Source organism: Aulostomus chinensis, chromosome 17, assembly GCF_037954235.1.
Source record: "Aulostomus chinensis isolate RoL2024-O1b breed Wild chromosome 17, RoL_Achi_v1.0, whole genome shotgun sequence".
Taxonomy (NCBI): Eukaryota; Metazoa; Chordata; class Actinopteri; order Syngnathiformes; family Aulostomidae; genus Aulostomus; species Aulostomus chinensis.
Genome location: NC_141336.1, coordinates 25395487 through 25419276, shown reverse-complemented (window position 1 = coordinate 25419276; position 23790 = coordinate 25395487). Strand labels below are relative to the sequence as shown.

Sequence of the window (23790 nt, the reverse complement as noted above, 5' to 3'; positions counted from 1 at the left end):
TGACGTCTCATGTTTAACTGCTACAGAGAGTGGCAGCCGCCGCTGCCCACTAGCCTGGCGAGCGGTGAGTCAAGGCGCTAAAGGTAGAGCGATCGAACTGAACATCCAAATCCACGACCCCTGAAAATCCTGCGCGGCGTCGCCCGAGTCGCATTGTTTCATCACACTCACAATAATTTGACTTTGATCAACCTTGAATTGCAGTTGTAAAGTAGAAGTACACATAGTACACCTAAGGATACTCATGTATGGACCCACTGCTCAGTAAGACTGAACAGGATAAATAGCACAAATACACAAGAATACTGCAGTTTTACAGAAGTGGACATGCACTCCAACAGGATCCAACATCATGTGGCTCGATGTGCCTGAGCTGCCTGGTTGCCGAGCAGGAATACGGGAGCATAAAGGGAGTTTTTTTCCCCGCCACTGCCGCCAAGCGCTTTCATACGAGGGAATCAGTGGGGCTCTGTGCATTCATAAAGAGAAAAACGGACTGAAAAACTGAGAGAACTCCAGTTGTGAATCGCTGCAGTATAAATAAAACTGAATCCAGAAGTGCGCTTCTCAGACCTGAGGCAGTGAGATGCAAACATTTTGGCGAGCAACCGTTTCATTCTCATGGACTCCTCTGCACCATTTCACAGCAATCTGTGTGCTGCTCCTGTGGGCGGCTGCAAGCGATAGACGATCCAAATGTTTTCAATGAATTTTAATCTTAAAAATGCCATAAAAAACCTGCAGAATCCTGCAGTGTGTGTGTGTGTGTGTGTGTGTGTGTGTGTGTGTGTTGTTCAAATATTCTGTCCCCAGCCTCCCATTGTCCCAGTCCCTGCCTCATTGCCTTCAAAATTGCTATTGATTTATGGCTGCTTATTGTCTCCCACAGTCGTGTGTGTGTGTGTGTGTGTGTGTGTGTGTGTGTGTGTGTGTGTGTGTGTGTGTGTGTGTGTGTGTGTGTGTGTGTGCAGTAGACCCATCATAATTATTGATGTAGTTTGGGGAGTTTTTTGAGAGAAAAGATGCAGATACTTAAACCCAAATGAAGACAAAACATGGGTCATTTAAAGATGGACTCATCCCTTTTAGACTCAGCAGCTGAAAAATACACCCCTCCCCTCAGTGTCCCTGCAGCACTCACACCCCGAAGTCACAGACCTGAGCTGCAAACACAACAACACAAACTACTGGGCTCACTGAGGAACAAATACAGCAAATACAGAGGAACAATAAAAGGATCAGCAGTGACTTAAAGTGATGATTGTCTCAAAAATTTGGCTTTCATTTGCTCACAAGAAGGAGATTTTTTCCTCCTGCATTACCGTCATGTGATATGTTTAGCTTGAAGCTAATGGAGAACGACAACTAACAACAGCAAAACTGTCCACAAACATCCGTTCAGGAGAGTAAACAGAGGTTTTCATTACTTTCTTACAGCAAAAACAATGTGAAGACTCACTGAGAACTCCCTGGACAGTAAAGGAGAGAGTTGTGTTCTCACTCTGCCTGAGTTCCCACTGACGATCTGCTGCCATTCTAACTGTGTGTGTGTGTGTGTGTGTGTGTGTGTGTGTGTGTGTGTGTGTGTGCACTGACATCAGCTATATTAACAATAAATTGACAATCCCAAAGACAGTTCAGAAAGTTAAAAACGTAGGCGGGTACAACCGTTGTACATCTGCTCCTGCATCTGCAGAGAACAAACTCCAGACATGTATTTGTACTCCTAAAACAACAAAACATCAGGAAAATGACAAAACTATATTTGAAAACATATTGCTTAAGAACAGATGCTCATGGTTTCCAAGTTGAAACGTAAAGTGTCTGTGACTGAGCAGCAGCACAGCTTGAGCCCTGAGGTGATTAGCTTAGCATAAAGACAGGTAACAGGCAGCCTGGGCCTCACTGTCACAACTGCTACTTATGTTTTTTTTTTAAACTTTTTACTCTTTAGCTCTTCTAGTCTTGAACATAAGCTATGCTAATAGGCCTTTACACAGAAGACACTCCGACACATCTCAGTGGAGGAGCACATATGCTAGTTAACGCTAGCTGGATTTCATTTAACAGCTTTGGCTTCAGAGGGTCCTTGAATGGCACCACGAATCTACTGGTACACATATAGTACAGTTGTTTATTAGTTACTAATGACATCTTTGCTTTTACGACCATGAAAGTACCCCAAGTACCACCTCCCCTGCCTGTGTGTGTGTGTTTGTGTGTGTGTGTGTGTGTGTGAGTGTGTGTGTGTGTGTGTGTCCTCTCCTGCCTCAAGCTTTAGTTCCTCATCTGCTAAATATTCTTAATGAGCTCGCCTTTAGGACAGTGACTCTCACCGACTCGACCTCCTCATTCTTGCTCTTTGGTCCAAAACTAATCCCTAAACTATTGTGTTTTTCACACACACACACACACACACACACACACACACACACACACACACACACACATACATATATACATACATACATATATATATATATATAATCCTTGATTCGAAACAATTCAACTCTCTGTGCTGAATGCAAACAGGACTATGGGGCCATGGATGACAAGTTGTCCAAACAAACAAGAACTGACACGTGGTGTTCCACAGGGCTCAATCTTGGGCCCTCATATGCTGTCATTCAGTGAAGTAAAATCCCTCCATCCATCCGTCCATCCGTCCATCCTTCCATCCATCCCTCCCTCCATGTTCCCCCTCTCCTCCTGTTCAGGGTGGTGGGGGTGGAGCCTATCCCAGCAGCCTTCCCCCTGGACAAGTCACCAGTCCATGGCAGGGCCAACACATAGAGACAGACAACCACTGGCTCTCCCAGCCACGCCTACGGTCAATTTAGAGTCTGGATTAACCTGGTCCCTCTTGATGTCTTTGGACTGTGGAGGAAGCTGGAGTACCAGAAAGAACCCAGCAGGAACAGGGACAAGGAGACAGTAACCCAGTTAGTTGTAAATATTTTATGGTGTACTTATTTTTATTGTAAATGACTTCTCGTGGCCAACCTGCAGTTCCTTCATGGCCCACCAGGGGACAATGCCCACACTTGCAAATCAATCCTCGACTGAATTCAAGCTTCATGTTTACAGTATTTACAAGTTGTTGTCGTCTTTGATTTTTATAAATCTTTTAATTGTGGCTCCATATTTTTCTCATGCCTCCTCCTCCCTCCTTAATTTCTCCCTTTTTTCCATCGGCAACTTTTTTCTTTTTTCTTGTGCAGCACTGAGTGGAAATTATCTGTTCCTGGCTGTTTGTCAGCCAGCCAAGTTATCAGTGGGGTTACCATGGTGATGAACTTCTAATTTGGCTTGTGAGGTCAACAAGTTTTCTCCAGGATTGCTGAACTTGTCGTTCTCCGGTAAATCCACCTCTGAAAAGCATCTTTTAATCTGTTTTTCACCTGCGTCGCTCACCCTGGAGGCTGTCTTAGTCACTGATTGTGTAATGAGCTTCTGCCTTAGTGAATCAGATACTAATTACGTACAGTTGGAGCATGAATTTAATTAAAGGTGCAAATCTGGTGCCTGGAAGGTCTTTCCCTAATGGGAAAATTACAGTGAAAATGTAATTTGCACTTAAATAAATAGAAATAAATAGAATAACTTTCTAGTTTACAAGAAAATCAAATTATATCAATATCACAGCGGAGTAAATAACACAAACGTTGTTACAAATGACTCATTAAAAACTCGTTTGTATTTGTAATAGTTTAATTGTTTTTTTTAAATAAATGCTCGTTAGGGATGGATTTTTTTATCAGCCTTATTAATTCAGGCTCTGCGTAGTGGCTCTGGTCCTTACTGATTCAAAACTTATTTTCCAGATTGATTTAAATTATTATTTTGCAAGTCACCTGCACTGATTTACATGGACGCAACCGGGCGTCGCTGCTGTGTGCTTCAGACGTTTGCTCTCGTTACCTTCGCTGCACTGTCCCTCACGATTGTTCTCACCTGTGTGAGGGGGACCTGGCAGACATGGAGCCTTTGATTACACGTTGCATTTAGGATCTGAAGAGCCAGAACTTTCTCTCCTTTATGAGTGCCAAGCACTTGGCATTCAGGTCCTAATTAAAACCCTGGTGTCTACGCATGAGGAGAGTTGGAACTGGATGTCTGCTCTGTTGTACTGAATAAATGGTGGAGCTGAGAATCGACTTTGACCCAAATTAGCCTCTGATGCTGTCAAGGGAAGATGTCTGCAGCAGAAACCCTCCCACCCCAACTAAACCCCTCAACACACTGAGAGCACATCAGCGCGCTGTGTTCCCTGACCCTTGGGGAAGTGATACCTGGCTTTTCCTCATCTGCCACCGAACAACACCAAGAACAGAAATCTCTATAACTGAGGAGATGAAATCAAACCAGGAAGTGAAGTCAACCCTGTCGGCGGTTGAAATTATCCATGTAGATGAACTGTCAGTCATCCGTCAGGCGCGTGAGGACGGACCTCGTGTTAACAAGCCAATTCAGAGCTTTGATTAACTCACTAATGAGACAGTTAAACCCTACCAGTCCTCCTCGGATGGGCTTGACGAGCGCCTCAACGCCATCGACTCACTGGCTCTGTCTTTTTATGAAAGCAGACAGAGTTCATTAAAAGTCTAGTTAAGAGTTAATTGAAAGTCGCCCAGTGCTGGCAGTCAGATATTGTAGATCCTGTGTTTGAGTGTGTGTCTGAGTGTGTTCCTGTCTGTCTAAATGTACTGAAAGAAAACTGTTTGAAGCAGCACTTCTGACAGAGAACAAATGCCAGGGAGCGATTGATGTTCTTTTGGTTTTGGAGTTCCTGCATCTCTCATTTATGAATGCAGTTTTGTCAACAGCTGATTGTAGATCTGTTCTTATTCCCGATACCTCAACCCAAAACCGCTTCTTTGTTGTTGTTTTTGTCTTTCATGTACTCACAAATAGGAATCTTGAGCTCACAGAGTTGCTCTTCACTCCTGCATTACTTCTGTGTGACCTCAGAACGCAGGAGGAGCCGGCCATGTATTTTTAGCTTGAAGCTAATGGAGACTGATGGCTAACAACAGCTAAACTGTCCAAAAAAGTCCAAGTACAAACTCTGAGGGAAAGAAGGCGTGGATTATCCTGGTGGGCGCAGAGTGTGTCAGCGGATACTTTTGGACAGGTTTGCTGTTGCTTGTAATTTCTATGGGGCGCCATTAGCCTCAAGCTAAATTGTGGCTGGCCCTTCCTCCATTTTGTAACCCCATTGGCGTTATGCTACAGTAAAAAAAAACATTTCTTTAAAAGCAAAATATATTTTTGGGAGAGGTATCATGTAGAACCTTCAATGCTGTTTAAATCAAAACAAGGTCAAAGGCAGAAAATGCTTCTCTAAGACGGAGGACAACATGTAGGAGCGAACATGACGAAGACACGGGAAACACACGCCCTCCTCCAACAAGGGAGCAGGAGCGCAGCCTGAAGCTGCCAACTGGGCCGAGACCACCAGACCACAACGGCTCGCCAAGCCTTTATACTGCAGCCCAGACAGACATCATCAATGGAGCTCTTATACGTCCGATTCACCATGGCAACGGGTAAATAAAAAGAGGAACCCTCAATTCAACCCAGCAGAGGTAGAAATGGTGGTTGGGGGGGGGGGGGTCAAGTTAATGTCATAAAGTCAGTGAATTCATCATTTACTAGAATTCCATTTCCTGAACAGATGATAAGGGAGCCGAACCAGACTGAGCAGGCTGGAGCCTCCATTTACATCCGAGGGAGGACAACACACACACACACACACACACACACACACACACACACACACACACACACACACACACACACACACACACACACACCACATATTTGGATCAGGCACATAGAGGCATTACTGAGGGCTCACAATCTGATCCAGGGAAACTGTGTTTTGGCGATTTGCACTTGAAAAGGCGTTAAACTAGAATCTATTTGGATCGCGGCTCAGCTGCATTCCCTGACTCGATGCAGCCACTTGAACGAATGTAAATTTAAACATTGTCACTGGAAAGCTGTTCAAACACGTTAGGACTATGTGCTCTATTAAAATACACGCCAACTTCCCGCTGCAGGCGCACTCGATCCCACTCAGACACGTGAGCAGGCCTCTGCCATGGAGTACAGCTGGTAAAATAAGTATCGAACACGTCACCATTTTTCTCAGTAAACATTTTTCTGAAGGTGCTACTGACAGGAAATTTTCACCAGATGTCGGTAACAACCCCATGAAACCAACACGTGCAAAGAAATCTAACCATCCATAAATTAAGTTTCATAAAATGGAAGAAGACAGGGAAAAAGTATTGAACACACGAAGAAATGGAGGCGCAAAAAGGCACGAAAAGCCAGGACAGCAGCTGAAACCTGTCAGTCATTGGAAGGCAATCCAGACTGAATGAATACCAGCTGGTTCAGTTCCAGCTGACGGCCCATTAAAAGGTGTCGCATGGCCAAGGTGTCCCACAGGAAACGTCTCATGATGAAATTCCGCGTGTTTCCCGGCTGGTCCCCTGGGGCAGCTTTGGTACCGCTCCTACAATCCTACAATCCTACAATCCTACAATTCTACAGTTTCATTTAGCAGACGCTTTTGTCCAAAGCGACGTACAACACAAGCAAGAATTTAGACTTAATTAAGGAAAAGTCCATAGGAAGCGCAAAAGTGCTTCAGTTGTGATTTGGTCACAGGTGCTGCCATCTAGTGGCAGAAGAAGTGTCGCCCCCCCCCTTTTTTTTTTTTTTAAATATAACAGACATACAACATGACACAACCCAGTTAGTGCTACATAGTCACTAAGTGCTGGGTCTTGGACCCTCTGACTGATTCTACCCCAAAGAGGAGCAGAGTCAGGTTCAGTGCCTCGGTGCTCCCTGAACAATTGAGTCTTCAATTGTCTCTTAAAAGTAGAAAGGGACTCAGCAGAACGCACAGAGTTCGGTAGTTGGTTCCACCATTTGGGAACAACAGAAGAGAAGAGTCTGGCTAGAGATTTGGAGCAGCGCTGGGCTGGAAGCACCAGGCGTCTTTGGCATGCAGAGCGTAGTGGGCGAGAAGGAGAGTAGACCTGGATCAGGGATTCCAGGTAGGCTGGAGCCGTTCTTGTGATTGTTTTGTAAGCCAAGAGAAGTGCCTTGAATTTGATCCTGGCTGCCACTGGAAGCCAGTGAAGAGAAACCAGCAGCGGGGTGACATGTGCCCTTTTGGGCTGGTTGAAGACCAGACGTGCTGCTGCATTCTGGATCATCTGCAGAGGCTTGAATGAGCCTGCAGGGAGGCCTGCCAGAAGAGAGTTGCAGTAGTCAATGCGTGAGATGACAAGAGCCTGAACCAGAATCTGTGTGGTCTGTAGTGTGGTCTCCTCCCCATGTGGCGCTCTGACTCAGATCTCTGGCTGCAGTCACATCCTCTACACCTGACTCCTCTTCACTGTGGAAGATGCATGAGGAATTTTACAACATAATTTCGTCCTCCCCTTGACAATCTGGATGAACAGGCGGCCTGAAGCTCACGTGCTGTTGAGTCTCCAGTGAACGTCCTGGTCTGTAAAAAGAGGAATTGTGGTGAGAGGGACGTGTGCCTCAAGCACCCCGGGATCGTGACTGTTTCAGGTTTTTATTCAGGATCAAATGAGAAACGGGAGGCTCAGAAGTTGTCGTCTTATTCTAGTTGCTGCTTTTGTTCCATGTCATGATGAATCTTGAGCTCCAAAGTGGCGCCGCTTCATCATGCTGATGTCCAAGTTCTGTTTTTTTTTAACGAAACACTGCGACTGCTATTCAGTTGTGTTTCACGCTTCTTACTTTGTGTAAAATATGATTGTTAGCGAGCAGTGACGTTCATTGGTGATGACAGATCGATGCGGCGCCGGCGTCACAGCCCTGAGGGACGTCAAAGTCATGTTTCTGTACTCTAGAGAGGAAAATCTCAAAGGTAGTCAGCATTTTGCAGCAGAGGTGAGGAAAGAGTGCCAAGACTTGAGCTTGTGGCGGTTTATGAGACAATGGAGGTGCAGGGTGACGCCACCATTGACCCCGGGGCTCTGATGCGGCGGTGGCACGTGCACCTTTGAAGGGTGTTGCATTTTCATCCGTCTCCCAGACTGGAGTTAAGGTTCACAAAGTTAACTCTTAGGGAGAGAGTTAGAGAGCGAGCGATTCTCTTCACCCACGGTTTAAATAAAGCAGACTGCAGACTGAATGCAGGAGGAGCCAGTCACGTATAGTTAGCTTGGGGCTAATGGAGACTGACAGCTAAACTGTCCAAAAACCAACGCGTACGGTTCTCCAGGTCAGAATCCTGTAAGATCCTCATCTGCTGAACCCACAAACACTTTGATGAGGAATAACAACCAACTCAGTAGAACCACTTCCTGTCTGGTGTCAGTTCAGGAGTGACCAGCAACTCAGTCATGCTTGTCTGCACTCATTATAGCTTCAGCTGGAGCTGTAAAGCGTTTCATTGGCTGTGTATGGAAGCATGTGTGTATCCTGCTCTGGAGTCACGGCGTCGTCACCTGATGAGAACACACATCGGACGCAGATTCGTGGAAACTCGCCCAGCATTGAACGCGACATAAACACAGCGCGTTTAGCCACTGCTAACTTCCAATGCCATCCCTCGAAGGGTCTTTAGAGTACCGTATTAACCAAAAAGTAAAATATCAGAATGTCAGGTTCCCAAACAAGTGTGGAGGTGCCGGCGTCTTCAAGTGTTGTACTGATTTTCACTGAGATTCTCTGCGTCAGTGTCTCCACACCAGAACTTGAGCCTCAGCTTTGTCTTCTCTGCTCCTCTCCTGCAAACTGCTCAAGGTTTCCGGCATCCTTCTTAACCTGTCTTCCAGAAATAAACCTAATCCAAGGCTGTGCCTGCCTTCACAAATATCTAATAAAGACCGGCAACGTCAACACACTGCTGCGTGCAAAAATAGAAGGTAGGAGACAAGTTTCGCTGAACACAAAGGAAGCCTGCTGGTAATGAGGTGCTGAGATCGTCGCAAGTTTTCAGGAACGAGGAGCGTACAGATGTGTGACACTGCTGCGCTGAGTGGTGCGTTTGAAAGTATGATATAAATATTCTGTTGCTTGTGTTTCCAGCACCAAACAGCAAAACACGTTTTGGTTTATTCAAAGAACCTCGGGATGACGACAGTCACGAATATCAGGAGAATACAGTACCACTTTCCTTTTAGATCAAGAAACGGAATTTTGCATATTTTTCTACCCCATCGAAAATCATGAATCTATAAATACAATGTCAGCTGTCAAGGTCATGACATTTAGGGACAGATTTACGTAGCAGAGCAACATTTGCGTGAGGAAGAAACCCAAAATGAGCAGAAATGGACCGCTTCTCCCAAACTCTTTCACTGGCATTGATGAGGCTTCCTGGCGGTTTGTGTTTTCACCGTCATATGTTAGAGGGCGCTATTGTGGACCTCTTAACAGACATTTAGGACCAAAAACAAGCACAGAGGAAGATGCGGTAGCCCGATGGATGCTGTGGTTCTCCAGGGGGCCTGCGGTGCTACACCAGCCTCAGCGAGGGGCACCTTAGTCGGAGAGGCGGAGGACGGATGCTCTGGTTGCCTGGAGGGATGTAGCAGCTCCACCACACTGATTACCATTGATTATTTTTATTTTACACGATATGAGTACTGGAGCGGAAAAGATCCAAATATCATAGCAATCTGATACTTGAAAATCACTTCTTTTGGAAAAATGTGTTTGTCTCAGCCTTGTTTTTCATCCCTCATTCAGATGTTGATAAAAAAATGGACGCCTTTTGCAAGAATTTAAAATAAAACTGTAACAAACTCCTTTTCTTTTGATACGTTCAGTGTTTTCATAACCAAAGCACAGAGCATTCTGGGTGTGAGTGGCAGGAAAGGAGTTAATTAGGAAGTCGCAACCCAAATTTATGGAAACAGAAGAAATAGATCATGAAATAAACAAATAACTACTGTAAGCAAATCAGGTCACGACCCCGGAGCTCATTAATGTGAGTCGATGCATGAGCTTGGTCGAGCTCAAAGACTGCAGATTTAAGTGCCGCACTTAATTTTACACTCTTCCCTTCAGCTGTGCAACATTTTAATGCAGCGGCTCCGTCAGGCCTTATTAAGCCGAGCTCTGCAGCAGACAGCCAGCCTGGTGCTGCCAGCCACCGCTGGAGATGGTTCCCAGCTGTAAACTGGAAGATCAGGAACGTTGTAACAGCGACCGCAGTTCCCCCGCCTCTCTGATCTGTCACCATCTCTGTTCTCTTTGTTCTTCTTTGTCTAAACCCTTAGCCTTTGAAGTTGATAACAATGCAAAGGCAGAAATATCTGGGCTGACACGCTCCCTGTCGTCGGCAGCTCTCTTAATAAGCTGTTTATGCTGCAGATTCTTTGTGTCTTTAAACAAGGTCGAGCCTTTGTAGTCAGATTACGCGAACCTCTCCAGCGCGTCGGCCATCCAGCTCTGTGACAGCGGCGTCCTGTGAGTCTGCAAGGCTTCCGCGTCGCTTGGTGTAGTCATTCATGTTATTATCAATAATCTCACACTGCTGGCAGGTAGGAAACTTCACAAGGAGGCAAATTGACTTGTTTTTTCTCACAGGTTTCCGGAAGAGTTGAAAAGAACACAAAGATGCACAGCAGACGTGGGTTCTCGCGGTGGTTGGCGTCTGGGATCTCAGGATGGTAGAACTCACATGTGACCTGCTTCACTCACTTCAAACCACCGCTGAAAGCTCCATTTCCTCCTCTGGCGCAGCGTTTCACGCCTGCTGTTCTGAGAGAAAAGTGACCGCTTCTCTCATGGCTGTCGACCAATGAATAATGCATGGACGTTGAATCGGGTCTGCCTCCAGTTCCTAAGTGACTGGTGAGGACGTCAGGAAATATTAATGTCGCCTTGGGTTAGAAGATGCCTCGTTACCTCGGTGCCTCCTCCTTTCAGACAGTAGCCCGTCGACTGGGTTATTATTTCCAGCGATTGTTGCTCTCATCAAACATGATGTCATCTCTCACCTCCCAGTCTCTCTTCACCGTCATGACTGAGGAACTCTTGCATCCCAAGTCATTGTGTGTATGTGTGGTGGAAAGGCCAGCAGCATCACTCCAACTGAAGGCCAGACTCTTGTACCGACTCTTAGACAGACAGACAGACACACACACACACACACACACACTGTCCATCGATGTGGCCTCTGAAAAGCTTCTTTTAAGCAGAAGTGCTGTCACCTCCACTTAACCTGCAGGGAACTCCTGTCTCAGCTCAGTCCTGCTCTCCCCGTCTCAGGGAAGACGTCTTTGGAGCTTTACTCAAGTTGAACTATCAGTCCCATTAAAAAAATCACTGCAGTAAAAGTAGAACGAGATATACTGCATCATGACTGTAGGCTTCCCTCATGTGGGCCTCCAACACTGACGACCTTTGACCCCCACCATAGAATCCATGACACCTGAAGTTATGCATCTTTTTAACTGAGTCACCTTTTTCTCTAAACTCTGGTGTCTCTGTTGCTCTCTGCTCTTCTGCTCTTGGTCCATGACTCGCTTTATGAAACAGATATAAAGAAGCACTTAGTCTGCTCTCTCTCTCTGTCTCTCTCTCTCTGTCTCTCTCTCTCTCTCTCACACGCGCACACACACACTGGATCCATTAACCAGGTTAGGGCCTACAAATTTACAGCCATCCTCGTCATCGCGCTGCTCTTCAATATTTATGGCCAACATTGTTGTCTTCCTTCTTGTTTTCTACTTTTACAGTTTTGCATTTTACGCCTTCACCGAGTTCTGACCCTGGAGAAAAAGCTGCAGCTTTTATTTGTGCTTTATCTGCTCCATCAAGGCTTTTCAAGGCCGGTTTTCTCTCAAATCAGTGGCGCAGAGGGACGTGACTAAACAACCAGAAACCTTCCACATGGACTCTTACTGCTGATAAACACACTCAAGCTGCACAGTTATTCACATGAACTGGAATCAGGCTCCCTGCAGGACGCAGGAAGTCAGTTTGTTAACGGCCACGGACGTCAGAATTAAACTCCAATCGCTGAAGTGGGTTTTTCAATGAAAACGAGACGAATGAGGATGAAAGTAACATCCGCTATGACATCATAGATCAGATGACAACGTTGGACGACATGTTAGTTGTGTTCTCAAGAACGGAGCAGCCCGACCTGACCAGTGAACAACTGAGGCTGTCGAAGTCAGTAAAGCTGCTGTTCAGGATGCAGACGCTTGTTTGTTTGTTTGTTTGTTTATTATTTACATTCACACAACAAACAGACAGGCGTTTTAGCTTCCTACTTCTCACTCCCAGGAGTCTTCAGCTCACTAAGATGTTTGTCCCTCCTCCATCACTTCTTAGTGACTCCAGAATGCAGGAAGAAGCAGCCACGTATATTTAGCTTGAAGCTAACAGAGACTGATGCTAACAGCAGCTAAACTGACACAGACACCAGAGGGCCCTCAGTGGGGGGCCATCCTCAGACCCAGCTCCCAAGGTCGCGGGGGTCATTCTATGAGAGAAACTCTTTCTATAAAACAGCTCTGTGGACAGTCTGTCAAAAGCGGAGGTGATGAGATTCGCGGTCACTCAGGAGAGGACGTCTCACCTGAGGGGCTCCAGTCTGGGAGGACAGGACGACTGAGTAACACATGAAGTTGAAACAGAAGTTTCCAGACAGCCAAGAGCCTGTAAAGGAACAGTCCCTCGACCTGCCTGGCGCTGAGCAGAGAGGAAGTGGAGGAAACACTCAAGCCTTTGAGCTTTGTGGCTCAAGGGTTTGCGTTTGCTTTTTCCAACTCGATGACAGAAAACCTTTATTTGACGCCGCAGCTGCAGCCCCGCCCCCCCCCCCCCCCCCCGCCGAGCACTGAGCCAACAGAATCATTTCTGCTGAACCACACTGAACTGATCCAGTGAGTTCTGTCACTCGTCTCCATGTTTGGCTGTCGTTGAGGAATCGCAGCCGTTGCTCTCATGACGCCAGGTGGTGGACGGTATGTGATGATGCAACACTCCACATCATCCGTGGCAGTCTGGTCGCTGTGGCAACAGCACAAACACCTGATTGATGCGTCCTCAGGGCACACATGAAAGACAACAACCTCTTCAAGACCTTCAACTGCTTTTTCTTCCTCTTCAACTTCACCACAGCTTTTCAACATTTGGCGAGAGAACGTGTCGCTTCAGCCTCACGTCACAAACGCCGCCCCCGGTTAAAGTCCTAGTTTCCATCGTGGCTCAGTGCTCAGCTGCAGCCTGAGAGTCTCACCTGGATTCAGCCAGGATCGTTCATCCTGCCCTGCAGCCTGGTTCTGTTACCTGAAGACTCGCCGGGTCTCTTGGCTCTGTGTTTCATATCTGAGCGTGTTTAACAAGCGCTCCCATGAGGCCTTGCTGCCTCTGCTCGCCCTCGTCTCTATCCTCTTATCTCATACCTGCATTACAAACTTCTTTCTCTCCTTTGTCCAGTCTGTCTTTCATGTTACCTCCCATGATGCCTCTCTGTAGTCTCTCCATTTCCTCTGCACTTGAAAAGCAGAGAACCATTGTAAAGTTACTGGACTTTTACTTTTCTACGTTACTTTAATTGCCTCCGTGCAAATCCAGCCTGCCTCACTTCATCTCTCCATGAAGCGCCTTTGTCTTTCCCTCTCCTTCCTCCAGGCGCTTCCCTCCCGCCATCCTCCCTCCTTCTCGTTTCCTCTGTGACGCTCACGCTGAACAGCACATGGATGGTGGAGCGCTGTGATAAAGACGCTTCTCAAACAAAATCCCTCTTTTGGCCTCTTAAATGTGAAGTTGCCTCAACAAAGGCAGTTCCGCGCTGGCTGAGTGGAGTCGCTCTCCCAGACAAGGAAGTGTGTCAAGGAAACGGAAGACGAGAGGAGACGAGAGCTGAAGTCTTTTTATTTTAGGTCAATGAGAGTTTTAACATGATGAGTGTTTTTGCCTGTTAGGACATCAAAAGGATGCGAGCTCAACTCAGTATTTCTGCAGACACTCAGTCCATCGCCATGATGGAGTATTTCACACGTTATGTGTCAGCGTAGATCTATTTTTACCCCCGCAGACCCCCTGTGGATTCAGAACTTCATACTGGAGCGCGACAACAAAGCAGGGCTCCAACTCTTAAATGTCTATTTTAAATTCTCATTAGGTTTTACACGTGTTTGCCTGACCCACAGGGAGAAGCAGGAGTTGCAGCAAATACAAGACATTGTCTAAAATTCAAGAAGTACAACAAACTCTCTGTATCCGAGATGTTTATTCGCTTGAAATGTTGTTAATTTCATTTACAATATTTTCCTGTATGACCTCTGCCAGCTGCGTCAGGTTCAGCACTGACCTCTGCATCATTTGTCACGTTGACATTATAAGAATCACCATGCCGACGACACACAGCTTTACCTCCCCTTTAATGGCCATCTGAGAGAGGGACAGAGATAAAGAGGGAGAGCGAGTGTGTGAATGTGTGCGCACCAGGTGTGATGGGTTTTAGTGACTCAGGTGAGTGCGAACCAGAGACCCAGAACTGTTGCCGTGACTGTCAGCGCATCATCATGCCGGTCATCATGGCAGGACTCTGGCTGTCTTTGCTAAAGTTCTTCCACAGGAATCAAACGTCAGAAACGCCTCCAGGACCTCTGAGAGCTCGAGCAAGAGCTCACCTCACGACCACGGCTGCTGAATTTGATTTTGATCCAAACGTCACTTTACAAAACAGCCGAGGATGTAAAATTGAAGCAACTTTGAAAGTCTTTCAGGCTTCCATGACAATCAGCCTGAGGAGCTTCCTCCCTCATCACGCCCTCAGTCTGAGTCAAGATTCCCTGTCTCCAGTTCTTAAGTTTGGCAGACCTGCTTCAACACCACGCCGGCTGTCACGGGTGATAGGAACCCAGAGTTTATGCCCAAACAGTGAAGAAGTCCCAGACAGCGGTTCCGTCGTGGCGTGCAGCATCGTGCGCCGATGTCCAAACACTGTTCAAACACTCGGTTTATTGAATTCTGTGAGGTGCGTGAAATCACTGCTGAACTGAGGAGCTCACGTGGGTCCGCCGCCAGTTTCTTTGAGGATTTGTTGTTAGTAGCAGTCAGAGTGGAGGCTGGGCACCCGCAGCCATCGTCGCCGCTGCGTCCGTGTGGTTGCCCAGGTCTCTACACAGTTCTGAGGTTGCCCTGAAGTGGACCGTGCGGCTGGGTTTTTTATTCCTAAGTGCTACAAACGAGTAGTCAGTCATTTCAGTTCCACTCAAACGTGAACAAAGGAGCCACTTCAGTCTAAAACAGAGGGAATGAAAGGAAGAGCGGATGAAACCAGAGAGACTACGGTGATGACGGCGCCGGATCACACGGGTGGATGGATGGATGGGTGGGTGGGTGGATGTGATCAGGTTTATATTTTTGCTCTCCATGTGAAGGGAGCCTGATCCAAGCTTCTTGTCCCGTCCCTGCTCTTTCCTCTCTGTGCTGAGCAAACTGATCGAACCATTCGGAACCAAAACAGGATTTGTCCTGGGACTGTGGTGAGTTCAGGTACTTCAGTACAACGACAGTCACAGCTTTACGTATATGTACTGTAGTAATATTTGCAAAGGTGTTATTTTATTACATTCCTCAACATTTGTGATGTCGTCAACTGAACATCATCATGCAGGAGGCAGGAACTTAGAAGTAAAACTGCCTGTTTTGGAAAAGAAGACCAGAATCGATGGGATCTAGCTGTTGTCCAGGGGGCGGGGCTTAACATTAACAAGGCTGTGACCACCAAAGCACAAGAGAGACAGTCATCCAAATTAATTTCCCCTTCATCATAATTAATCCTAAACTCAAATCAGTCGATCAGATTCTCAAACTCCGATGATTCACGGCAGTTTTGTTCCATCTGTTTATTTTGTATGAACTTTATTGTCTTCTTGCTTCAGAACTCAAATCATTTCACTTACTATTACATACGTTTTTGCTTTTAAACTCTTACAGTGGAAGCATCCATCCATCTGCGTCTGCCCCGGATCCCCGACAGGCTGTGATGGAGGCACAGAAGCAACCATCACACGCCGACGCTGCCATGAAAACATTCAGCCACTTTGAAAAATCATCATCAGAAAACAGAAGTGAATTAATTGCTGAATTACATCAAAACTGAAATGACATCAAAAACAAAATGATGTCAAAGTGAGAAGTGTGTCTGCACGCTGGGATGATGAATAATTAGCGCAGGAGGAGCGGCAGCCGTGCTGATCAGCCCTCCGTGAGAGGAGAACGGAAGAAACGGCAAAATTGCAGTTGAGGAGGAGAAAGAGGTGTCTAGAAGGGTATAAACAATAAACAGAGCTGAAGAGACGCGAGGCAAAGGGGGGGGGGGCAGTAATTACAGACATGTCCTCCATTCACATCTTTGATAAATAAACAAGTATCTATTAGCAACAGTGTTGCCAGTTGTCTCTGTTGGAACACTCATTAATTTCGTCTTGCATTTGCGGCTGTCCTCCCCTCCTCGACTCTACCTGACTTTTATTTGTTCTTTCACCATCCTTTTTCTCGTGTTGTGATTTTCTTTTTTCTTTAAAATAGAGAGCTGTAGCTGAACAGAGAAACAGAGGGCTTGTGTGTGTGTGTGTGTGTGTGTGTGTGTGTGTGTGTGTGTGTGTGTGTGTGTGTGTGTGTCTCTCTCACACACGTTTTTTTCAACAGGTCCAACAGAAATACACATCGATTAACATTTTCTTCAAATTAGACAGTTATGAAAAATCAATCGTGATAACCGATCAGGTGACCTCCGCCTCTCACCGGTGAAACAACGCAGCTCTGCTTCACATCCGTGTTCAGGAGTGATGGTTGGAAATGAATCCGTCTCCGTCTGTCCGGTCCATGCAGACCTCTCAGACCTACTGGAGTTCGTGGTGGATGTCAGCAGCCTGTCAGATGACCTTTGACCTCACATGAAACTCCTGGGTCCTCGTGCTCCTTCCTCTCCCTCCTCCTTCGATCAAGCTAACTCACTGTAGCTAAAGTTAAGCTAGCTACGGATGAGTCAGAAATATGATTTCCCTCTCACTTGAGGTTTATAAAGCGGAGCAGCGGTAGAACAATCAATGCGTCGTTCTGGAGTCAGCCCCGCACCGCAAGGCCCGCCCCCTCCCGCACCGCGCCAATCTGCATGGCTGTGATGATGTGAAGCCACCGCAGAGCTTTGACCGAGAGATTGACAGACGAATCAGGCTCCTTTGAACACATCATCAAATGTTGAGCGGTTCTGGGTCACCCCTACAGACCTGTAATAAATCATCCACTGACACGTCTCCAAAAACAAACACATGGAAACGTGCAAATGTAGCAGTGTCACTGGAAGTCACTCCAAACAAAAATCTTATCCCTGCAAGTGCCTGCTCTTTGGGGATATTTACACTTCCATGGCTGCCGGAGCTTCGAACAGAGCGTTCATGGATCTTTGTACCGCCGTCAGGCTCAATGCTCTTTTCTGATTGGCTGTCGGGGTGTCGATTAAAACCGTACATACGCAGACATAGTTAGCCTCGAGCTTCATCACTCATTCGAAGTTCCTCCACCAGCCAAGATGTTACCATGGCAACTGTCAAAGCTTCCCTACCAACAGCTGTTATTTAATCAGGGCCTGGGCCCTAAAGCAATGGTTCTCAACCTTTTTCTGTCATTCCCCCCCTTTGGAGGAAGAAAAATGTTCATCCCCACCCACCCCAAAAATTTTTTTGACAAAATAGGCCATGTTTAACTTTATTGACCTATTAAAAATTACAAACATTCCTTTAGTTTTTCAGAGCTAGAAAAAATGAAATAAAATGTGTTTCCTCCCTGTCAAATATCTCTCCATTTTCAAAACAGACCTGACAACAGTTGCTATGAAAGAGGTTGAGAGGCGGAACCATGAACAAAGCGAAAAGTGAGGGGGAACTAATGGAAGTCGGGTGACTCGCGCCCCCCCTGGGACACCACACACTTTGAGAAACGCTGCCCTAAAATGTCAAAATGTGCTCCACAGAGCCACCTGGGTATCCAAAAAGGGGGCGCCATGGCCCACAGGAATGAGACACAGAACCAAAACTCAGTTATTCGTCTCATCAAGACCTACAAATCATACACCGACACCCCTGACCTGAATCCAACAGCAAGTCCGCAATATGCACATGAAAGTATGACTTTGCGCCAATTTTGGATCCTGAACAAATGCCATCTCCTCCTCGGGAGTTCTTCTGAAACTTCAATACATGACTTATGACACTGTACTGAACCAAAGTTGTTTAAACTTTGTAATAACTCAAATGGTTTGGATTCTGTAAGCCCTGAAAGTTGCTGTGCCACATTGCACATTCCAACTTAAACCAATGGGGAGGCTGTCTCTGGACTTACACTTTGTGTAAAACTGACGCTTCTGACGTCTCAACTAGAAGTCTGACCACTTTACAACCAGGATCACTGGATTCAGGACTAATTTTCCTACTTAAATGTGAATTCTAATGTAAGATTTGGCCAAAGTCATGAGATTTATGAGGATCGTTGACAAGAAGTGTCCTCTGGACGGGAAGGAAGGGGGTGGTGGGGGAAGTCAGTGCTGCCAGCCTAGGTCTGAAAACCTCTACCTGCCCGTGACAGAAGCCCGTTGACTGCGCCGCACCCTGATGCCCGCGAGGGTGTGAAGGCCCGTTCAACACTGCTTACAGCTTTAATACACAATTTGAATTTTGTAAGCACTTTTTCTAATGTTAAATGTATTTGAAGTGCGTGTGTGTGTGTGTGTGTGTGTGTGTAAGTAAGTGTTATTTCTACATAAAGATTCATGGGGTTTTCAAGTCTTTTGCGTTTTCATATCCTGGAGCTGATCTTTCGCCTGGTCTCAGTGTGTCTGTGATGGATCAGACAACATCCCATAAGGATGTAGCATGTGTCAGATGCTTCATGATGCTGTGTGCGCACGAGTGTTTGATCAGTGCTGCCCCCCGCCATCCGTCTCTGCCAGCAATCTTCAAAGTGATGTTCTGCGTGTTCACTTGTCTTATATTTGATCCATCCGTGTGTGTTTAAAAAGAGATAAACATGGCATCGCTGAAACTCCACTTGTCCTTGGCAAAAAGCAGCAAACCCTTAGTGACATCCTGCTCGCCAATGTCTACACACACACACACACACACACACACACAGCTGGCACAACATACATTTGGCTAACTCTCCTTTCTCATCTCGTCCTATGACACTTCCACTGAGAGTGACTGTTTCTTGCAGAGCTCGCAAAGATCCTCCAACACTCTCAGTGCCTCCATCAATATCATCCTTCAACAACTTTGAACCGTTGCTGGTGTTTCCATCAGTTCAGATCAGTGGGAAGGTATGGTTCAGTAAAGTTGGGTGGGTGAAAAAATGGAGGAAGATGATCATTGGCCTTCATCACACACGAGAAGACCCGGGCAAAGCTGACGACATAAAGTTCTTATTTTATTTTTATCTTGATGACAGACTTAGTTAAACATGAGTAAGATGAAATTCTGAATCCCCCACAAAAATTAAACCGTGGAAAGAGTATCAGGTGGTGACGCACCCACATCACAGACGCATTGGAAGCTGTAACGGATATCAATTGGTCTCCGTTAGCACGTTAGCTCCTGCGAACACAAACTGCACTTTTCCTTCATGTACACGTGGTAGACCTATGGAAACCTCTTTGTTCTGGGGCCAGTGATACTTTGAGGAAGAATGGCAAAGTGTTTTGTCACAAATATTTTATCCTGTAAAACTTGTAACAAACCTAATCCTAATGTGAATGGAGGTGATGATCAACAGACCAGGAAACCAGAGCAGGAAATCGCATGTGTACACTGAGCCTCCACAAATGAGGGGGAACATTTTCAAGTCACGTTCGAGTCACTCGTTCTGATCACGGGAGGTCTTTGTTGCTTTTTTCTTCAATATTTTGGATGGAGCTCAAAGGGCAGCTCATTACAGGGCTCTCAAGTTTTGAACAGAGTTCAGTTTTCTTCCTGCAGAGGGAAGAGCAGGTGTGTTGCTTCACTGGTAATGAACTCTCACGTGGGAGGAACCGGCCAACCGCATCAGTCAAAAGAGCCATGTGGACCAGGTCTGAGTGGGGGAGCCAGAGGCATTCCCAGGCCAGCATGGAGATCTAGTCCTGACACAATATACTTCAAAAATCTGTTTGTTTTTCCTTTTTCATTCTTTTCCACGTTAAGTGACTCAGGGCCAACCAGTCAGTGCCAACGATTAGTGCTACAATGACAATAAAGAACATGCCTCTTATCATTGCACTGTGTGATCTTTTATTTTCTTATATTAATATTTTGGTATAAAAGTCAGTTGTCACATACTGCAAAGTTCAATTTTTTATTTTTTTTTAAATCCATAAAAATCCCTCCATCCATCCATTTTCTACACTGCTAATCCATGAAGAGTCGCAGGGGGCAGGGGGCTGGAGCCTATCCCAGATGACATTGGGCGAGAGGCGGGGTTCACCCTGGACAGGTTGCCAGTCCATTGCAGGTCCACACTTGGACATGATCACCGAAGTGAGGACCAAACCAGCGACCCTTCAGTTGCTAGACGGACACTCCACCTCTGAGCAACGCTGCGCCAGCTCATAAAAATGACACTGTAAAATAACTCAGGCATTCAAACATCAGTACAAATTATTAGTACTAGACAGGATATATAGAAGAATTCTCATTTTTTAATTTCTCAACAATATCTGACATACCCCAGCCCCCAGATTTATGTTTATGTGTGAAGTCAACAGAACACAAATCATGAATTGATCGGATGGTTCACTTCCTCCGTTCCTCTTCAGCGTCATTGCCATTGTCAGTTGTTTCTCCATCACTTTTTATGTTTCCGTGTCGCCAATCCTCCGATCACTCTTCCATTTATTTCTCCTCCATGTATTTGTTCTATGTCCCTCTCTATACCAACTCTCCTCAGATGGTTGGTGTGTCAGACATTGGTGGCTGCTCACTGCTCCATGGAGAATGTGTTGAATCCAAAAGTTGAGGTACAGTAGCAACCTCTTCTAGGTTGAATCACAAGGGTCTGATTTTGTATTTCCTCAGAACAACATGTCTCCATACTTTGCCAAAGAAGGAACGGACTTTTTGCTGCACTCCCTTTTTGGGCTTAGCATGTGAGGGATCCGCCTTGACATCAGCTGGAGCTACTCTAGGACTGGGGTGATGAGTAGGCAGGTCGACAGGGTCAGTGGGGACATCCCCCAGGCTCACCTGCATTTTCTCTAGACTGTCCTTCAGACTGGAAAAAAACAAAAAACATGACAATCAATGACTCAGTCAGTCAGTCATGAAATTCATCTCCTCAGGTGGTCCAACTCTACTGGTACCAGAAACTCAGGTACTTACTACTGGTCCCCGTCCGCGGAGTTCTTGAGATGGGCCATTTTTATAAATGGATGATTAAGAGCCTCCTCCGGTGTGATCCTCCGGTCTGGGTCCAGTTCAAGAAGAGCCCTCAGGAGGTTGATGAAGGCAGCTCGATCCTCCAACTCCACTTGGTTCTCCGTCTCTGAGGGGAACTGAGTTTGCAAAGATTGTGTTTATCAGCATCCTTCTATCAGCAGAAGAGGAAACAGGTATGAATGCAATTGGACTACTTACTGTCATCAGCTCGTCCAGGCAATGGACTAGCCCTCTCTGGTTTAGAGCCTTTGGGTCCAGATCAGCACTGTACTCCTTCAGGGTCTACAGCAACAAAACGCATGTTAGATATTTTTGCTAAAGGTTTGAATCATTTCAAATAGTTGCTGCCAAACTGAACACATCTGGAAGGACAGAACAAGCTCAAATACCTTCAACCTCCATTTTGGTTGTAAGTGCTCGCAGCGTTTAAAGTACTTGTGTGTGTATTTCCCGGCGTTGAGTAGGTGGGCTGGTATTTGGCCGAAGATGTCCACAATGGACCTAATCTGGAGAGAGAAAGTCATATCAGCCAATGTCCTACTTTACCTCTCTCAATGACTTGTGAGTGGTAAATCATGAGGCCACGCTTGCTACTTACCATCTGGTACTCGTCCCGGGGAAACAGGCCATAGCCGATGTACAATTTCACCAGCAGGCAGCCTAGAGACCACATATCTATGGCCTCAGAGACAGGGAGTCCCAGAAGAATTTCAGGTGCCCTGTTGGAAAAAAACAAGTGAGTTATTGAGGGCAAAGTCAGCACGTGACCGGAAAATTGTAACAACTTCTAATAGATTGTGAGGAGCATGTGACAAGGGGGGCCTTGTAGAGTGATCCTACCGTAGTCCCTTGGCCTGAATGGTCTGACCAAGTTTGCTTTCTGTCTCGCTCTTGAAGAAGGACAAGCCAAAGTCGATCAGCTTGACCTTGAAGGGTATCTTTTTATGATCCACCAACATGACATTATCACTTTTTAAGTCGGAATGAATTATTCCGATTGACTTGATTGCCTCTAATGCTGTCAGTAGCTGCAGGAAAGAGGAGGAAATGTATGAGACCAAGGTGAAGGTCAGTATAAAACCAGTACGGGTCAATAGAATAATCTAGACGTTTTTTTACCTGCTGTGCTATCGGTCGTATCTCCCTGAGGTTTAGTGGCTGAAAGTTTCTCTCTTTTAAAAATTCAAACAGGTTCCTATCCAGCCTCTCATAAGACATATAAGTGTTCCCTTTATCTTCAAACAGCTCAATGTGCTTGACCATGTTTTTCTTGTCCAGGTCGAGGACACTCACTGCCTTTGCCATGGTTATCTGGAGTAAGGATTAAAAAAAAGACGTTGAGAGACACAGGGAGGAACAAACTATTTGTCTAATCATCATCAAAAAGGCTTGGATTGCCTACCTCTCTTACACTTGTCGACTCGAGTTTGAACAGCTTTACCGCCACCTTCTGCGCTGGTGTCACTGTTACACCTTTAAAAACTTGACCATAGCTCCCTTCACCCATGAGGCCCTGAAGAAAGTACCTTCTGGTGGGGCTGTCAACAAAGTCTTTTTTATGAAGACTTGTGAGTGATGGCATTGACACTGTGAAGACAAGCAGAACATGAGCTTGAGGAGCAATGTCACAGTGTCCAAACATTTGGTCTCCCATTTGAAATGAGGGGCGGGGCCATGAGTTTGTGAAGATGACGGACAGCTTGATGCTGTGAGAGAGCCGCCTTCATGCACAGGCGTACCTGGGCTGAAGCCCAGGGGTCACTGAGTTAAGGGGCCTCGCATTTTGGAGACACGATTTGCTGAAAAAGTCACATTGTTTTTCCTGTGCACTGTATGACCTATATTATATATACAAGAAAAGTAATTTGGGGGATGGGACATGATTACGATGTCCTACGATGACAATGACACATTTACTTACATTCAAAGTCTCTGTCTTTGTTGTACGGGGCAACTTTGGCATTTCCAAATATCTTTGGTAGTGGCAAGTTCCAGATTCTGGATGTGAGCCTGTGCATCTTGGGTTTGTTGCTGTGTTGTTGATGCTAGACAGCCTGTAATTCTCCTCTTAGTTCGTCACTCTGATGATTGATTGATTCTGTTCATAGAAGTTCGTCATCAGTGTCACTCATCATCAATGAAGCTGCTCATGGAATCAGTGATGTCACTGAAACTTGAGAGATTTTTGTGATCAAAGTCAAAGGTCAAAGGTTTGTTAAAATGCTGACATTCATTCATTCACCATAGCGTTCAGCAAGCTAGCTGCTGTTAATATGCTAGCAACATGCTAACATTTCTACACGATCGTGAGCCACAAGGTACTTGTTTGTGTTCATACCATGTTAGCATC

At 46.0% G+C, this 23790-nt stretch overlaps 1 protein-coding gene across 1 annotated transcript; it reads right to left on the bottom strand.

The window, feature by feature from the left end:
* Window positions 1-19440: 19440 nt before the first annotated feature.
* Window positions 19441-23499, bottom strand: LOC147246919 (homeodomain-interacting protein kinase 4-like). Its single transcript, XM_086183350.1, has 9 exons — window positions 23362-23499; window positions 22843-23027; window positions 22560-22751; window positions 22281-22468; window positions 22039-22159; window positions 21830-21946; window positions 21639-21722; window positions 21384-21556; window positions 19441-21276 (listed from the first exon to the last, which is right to left on the bottom strand). The coding sequence occupies exons 1-9, from the start codon at window positions 23456-23458 to the stop codon at window positions 21051-21053; spliced, it is 1383 nt and encodes a 460-aa protein (XP_086039476.1). The 5' UTR covers window positions 23459-23499; the 3' UTR covers window positions 19441-21050.
* Between the last annotated feature and the right edge of the window lie 291 nt (window positions 23500-23790).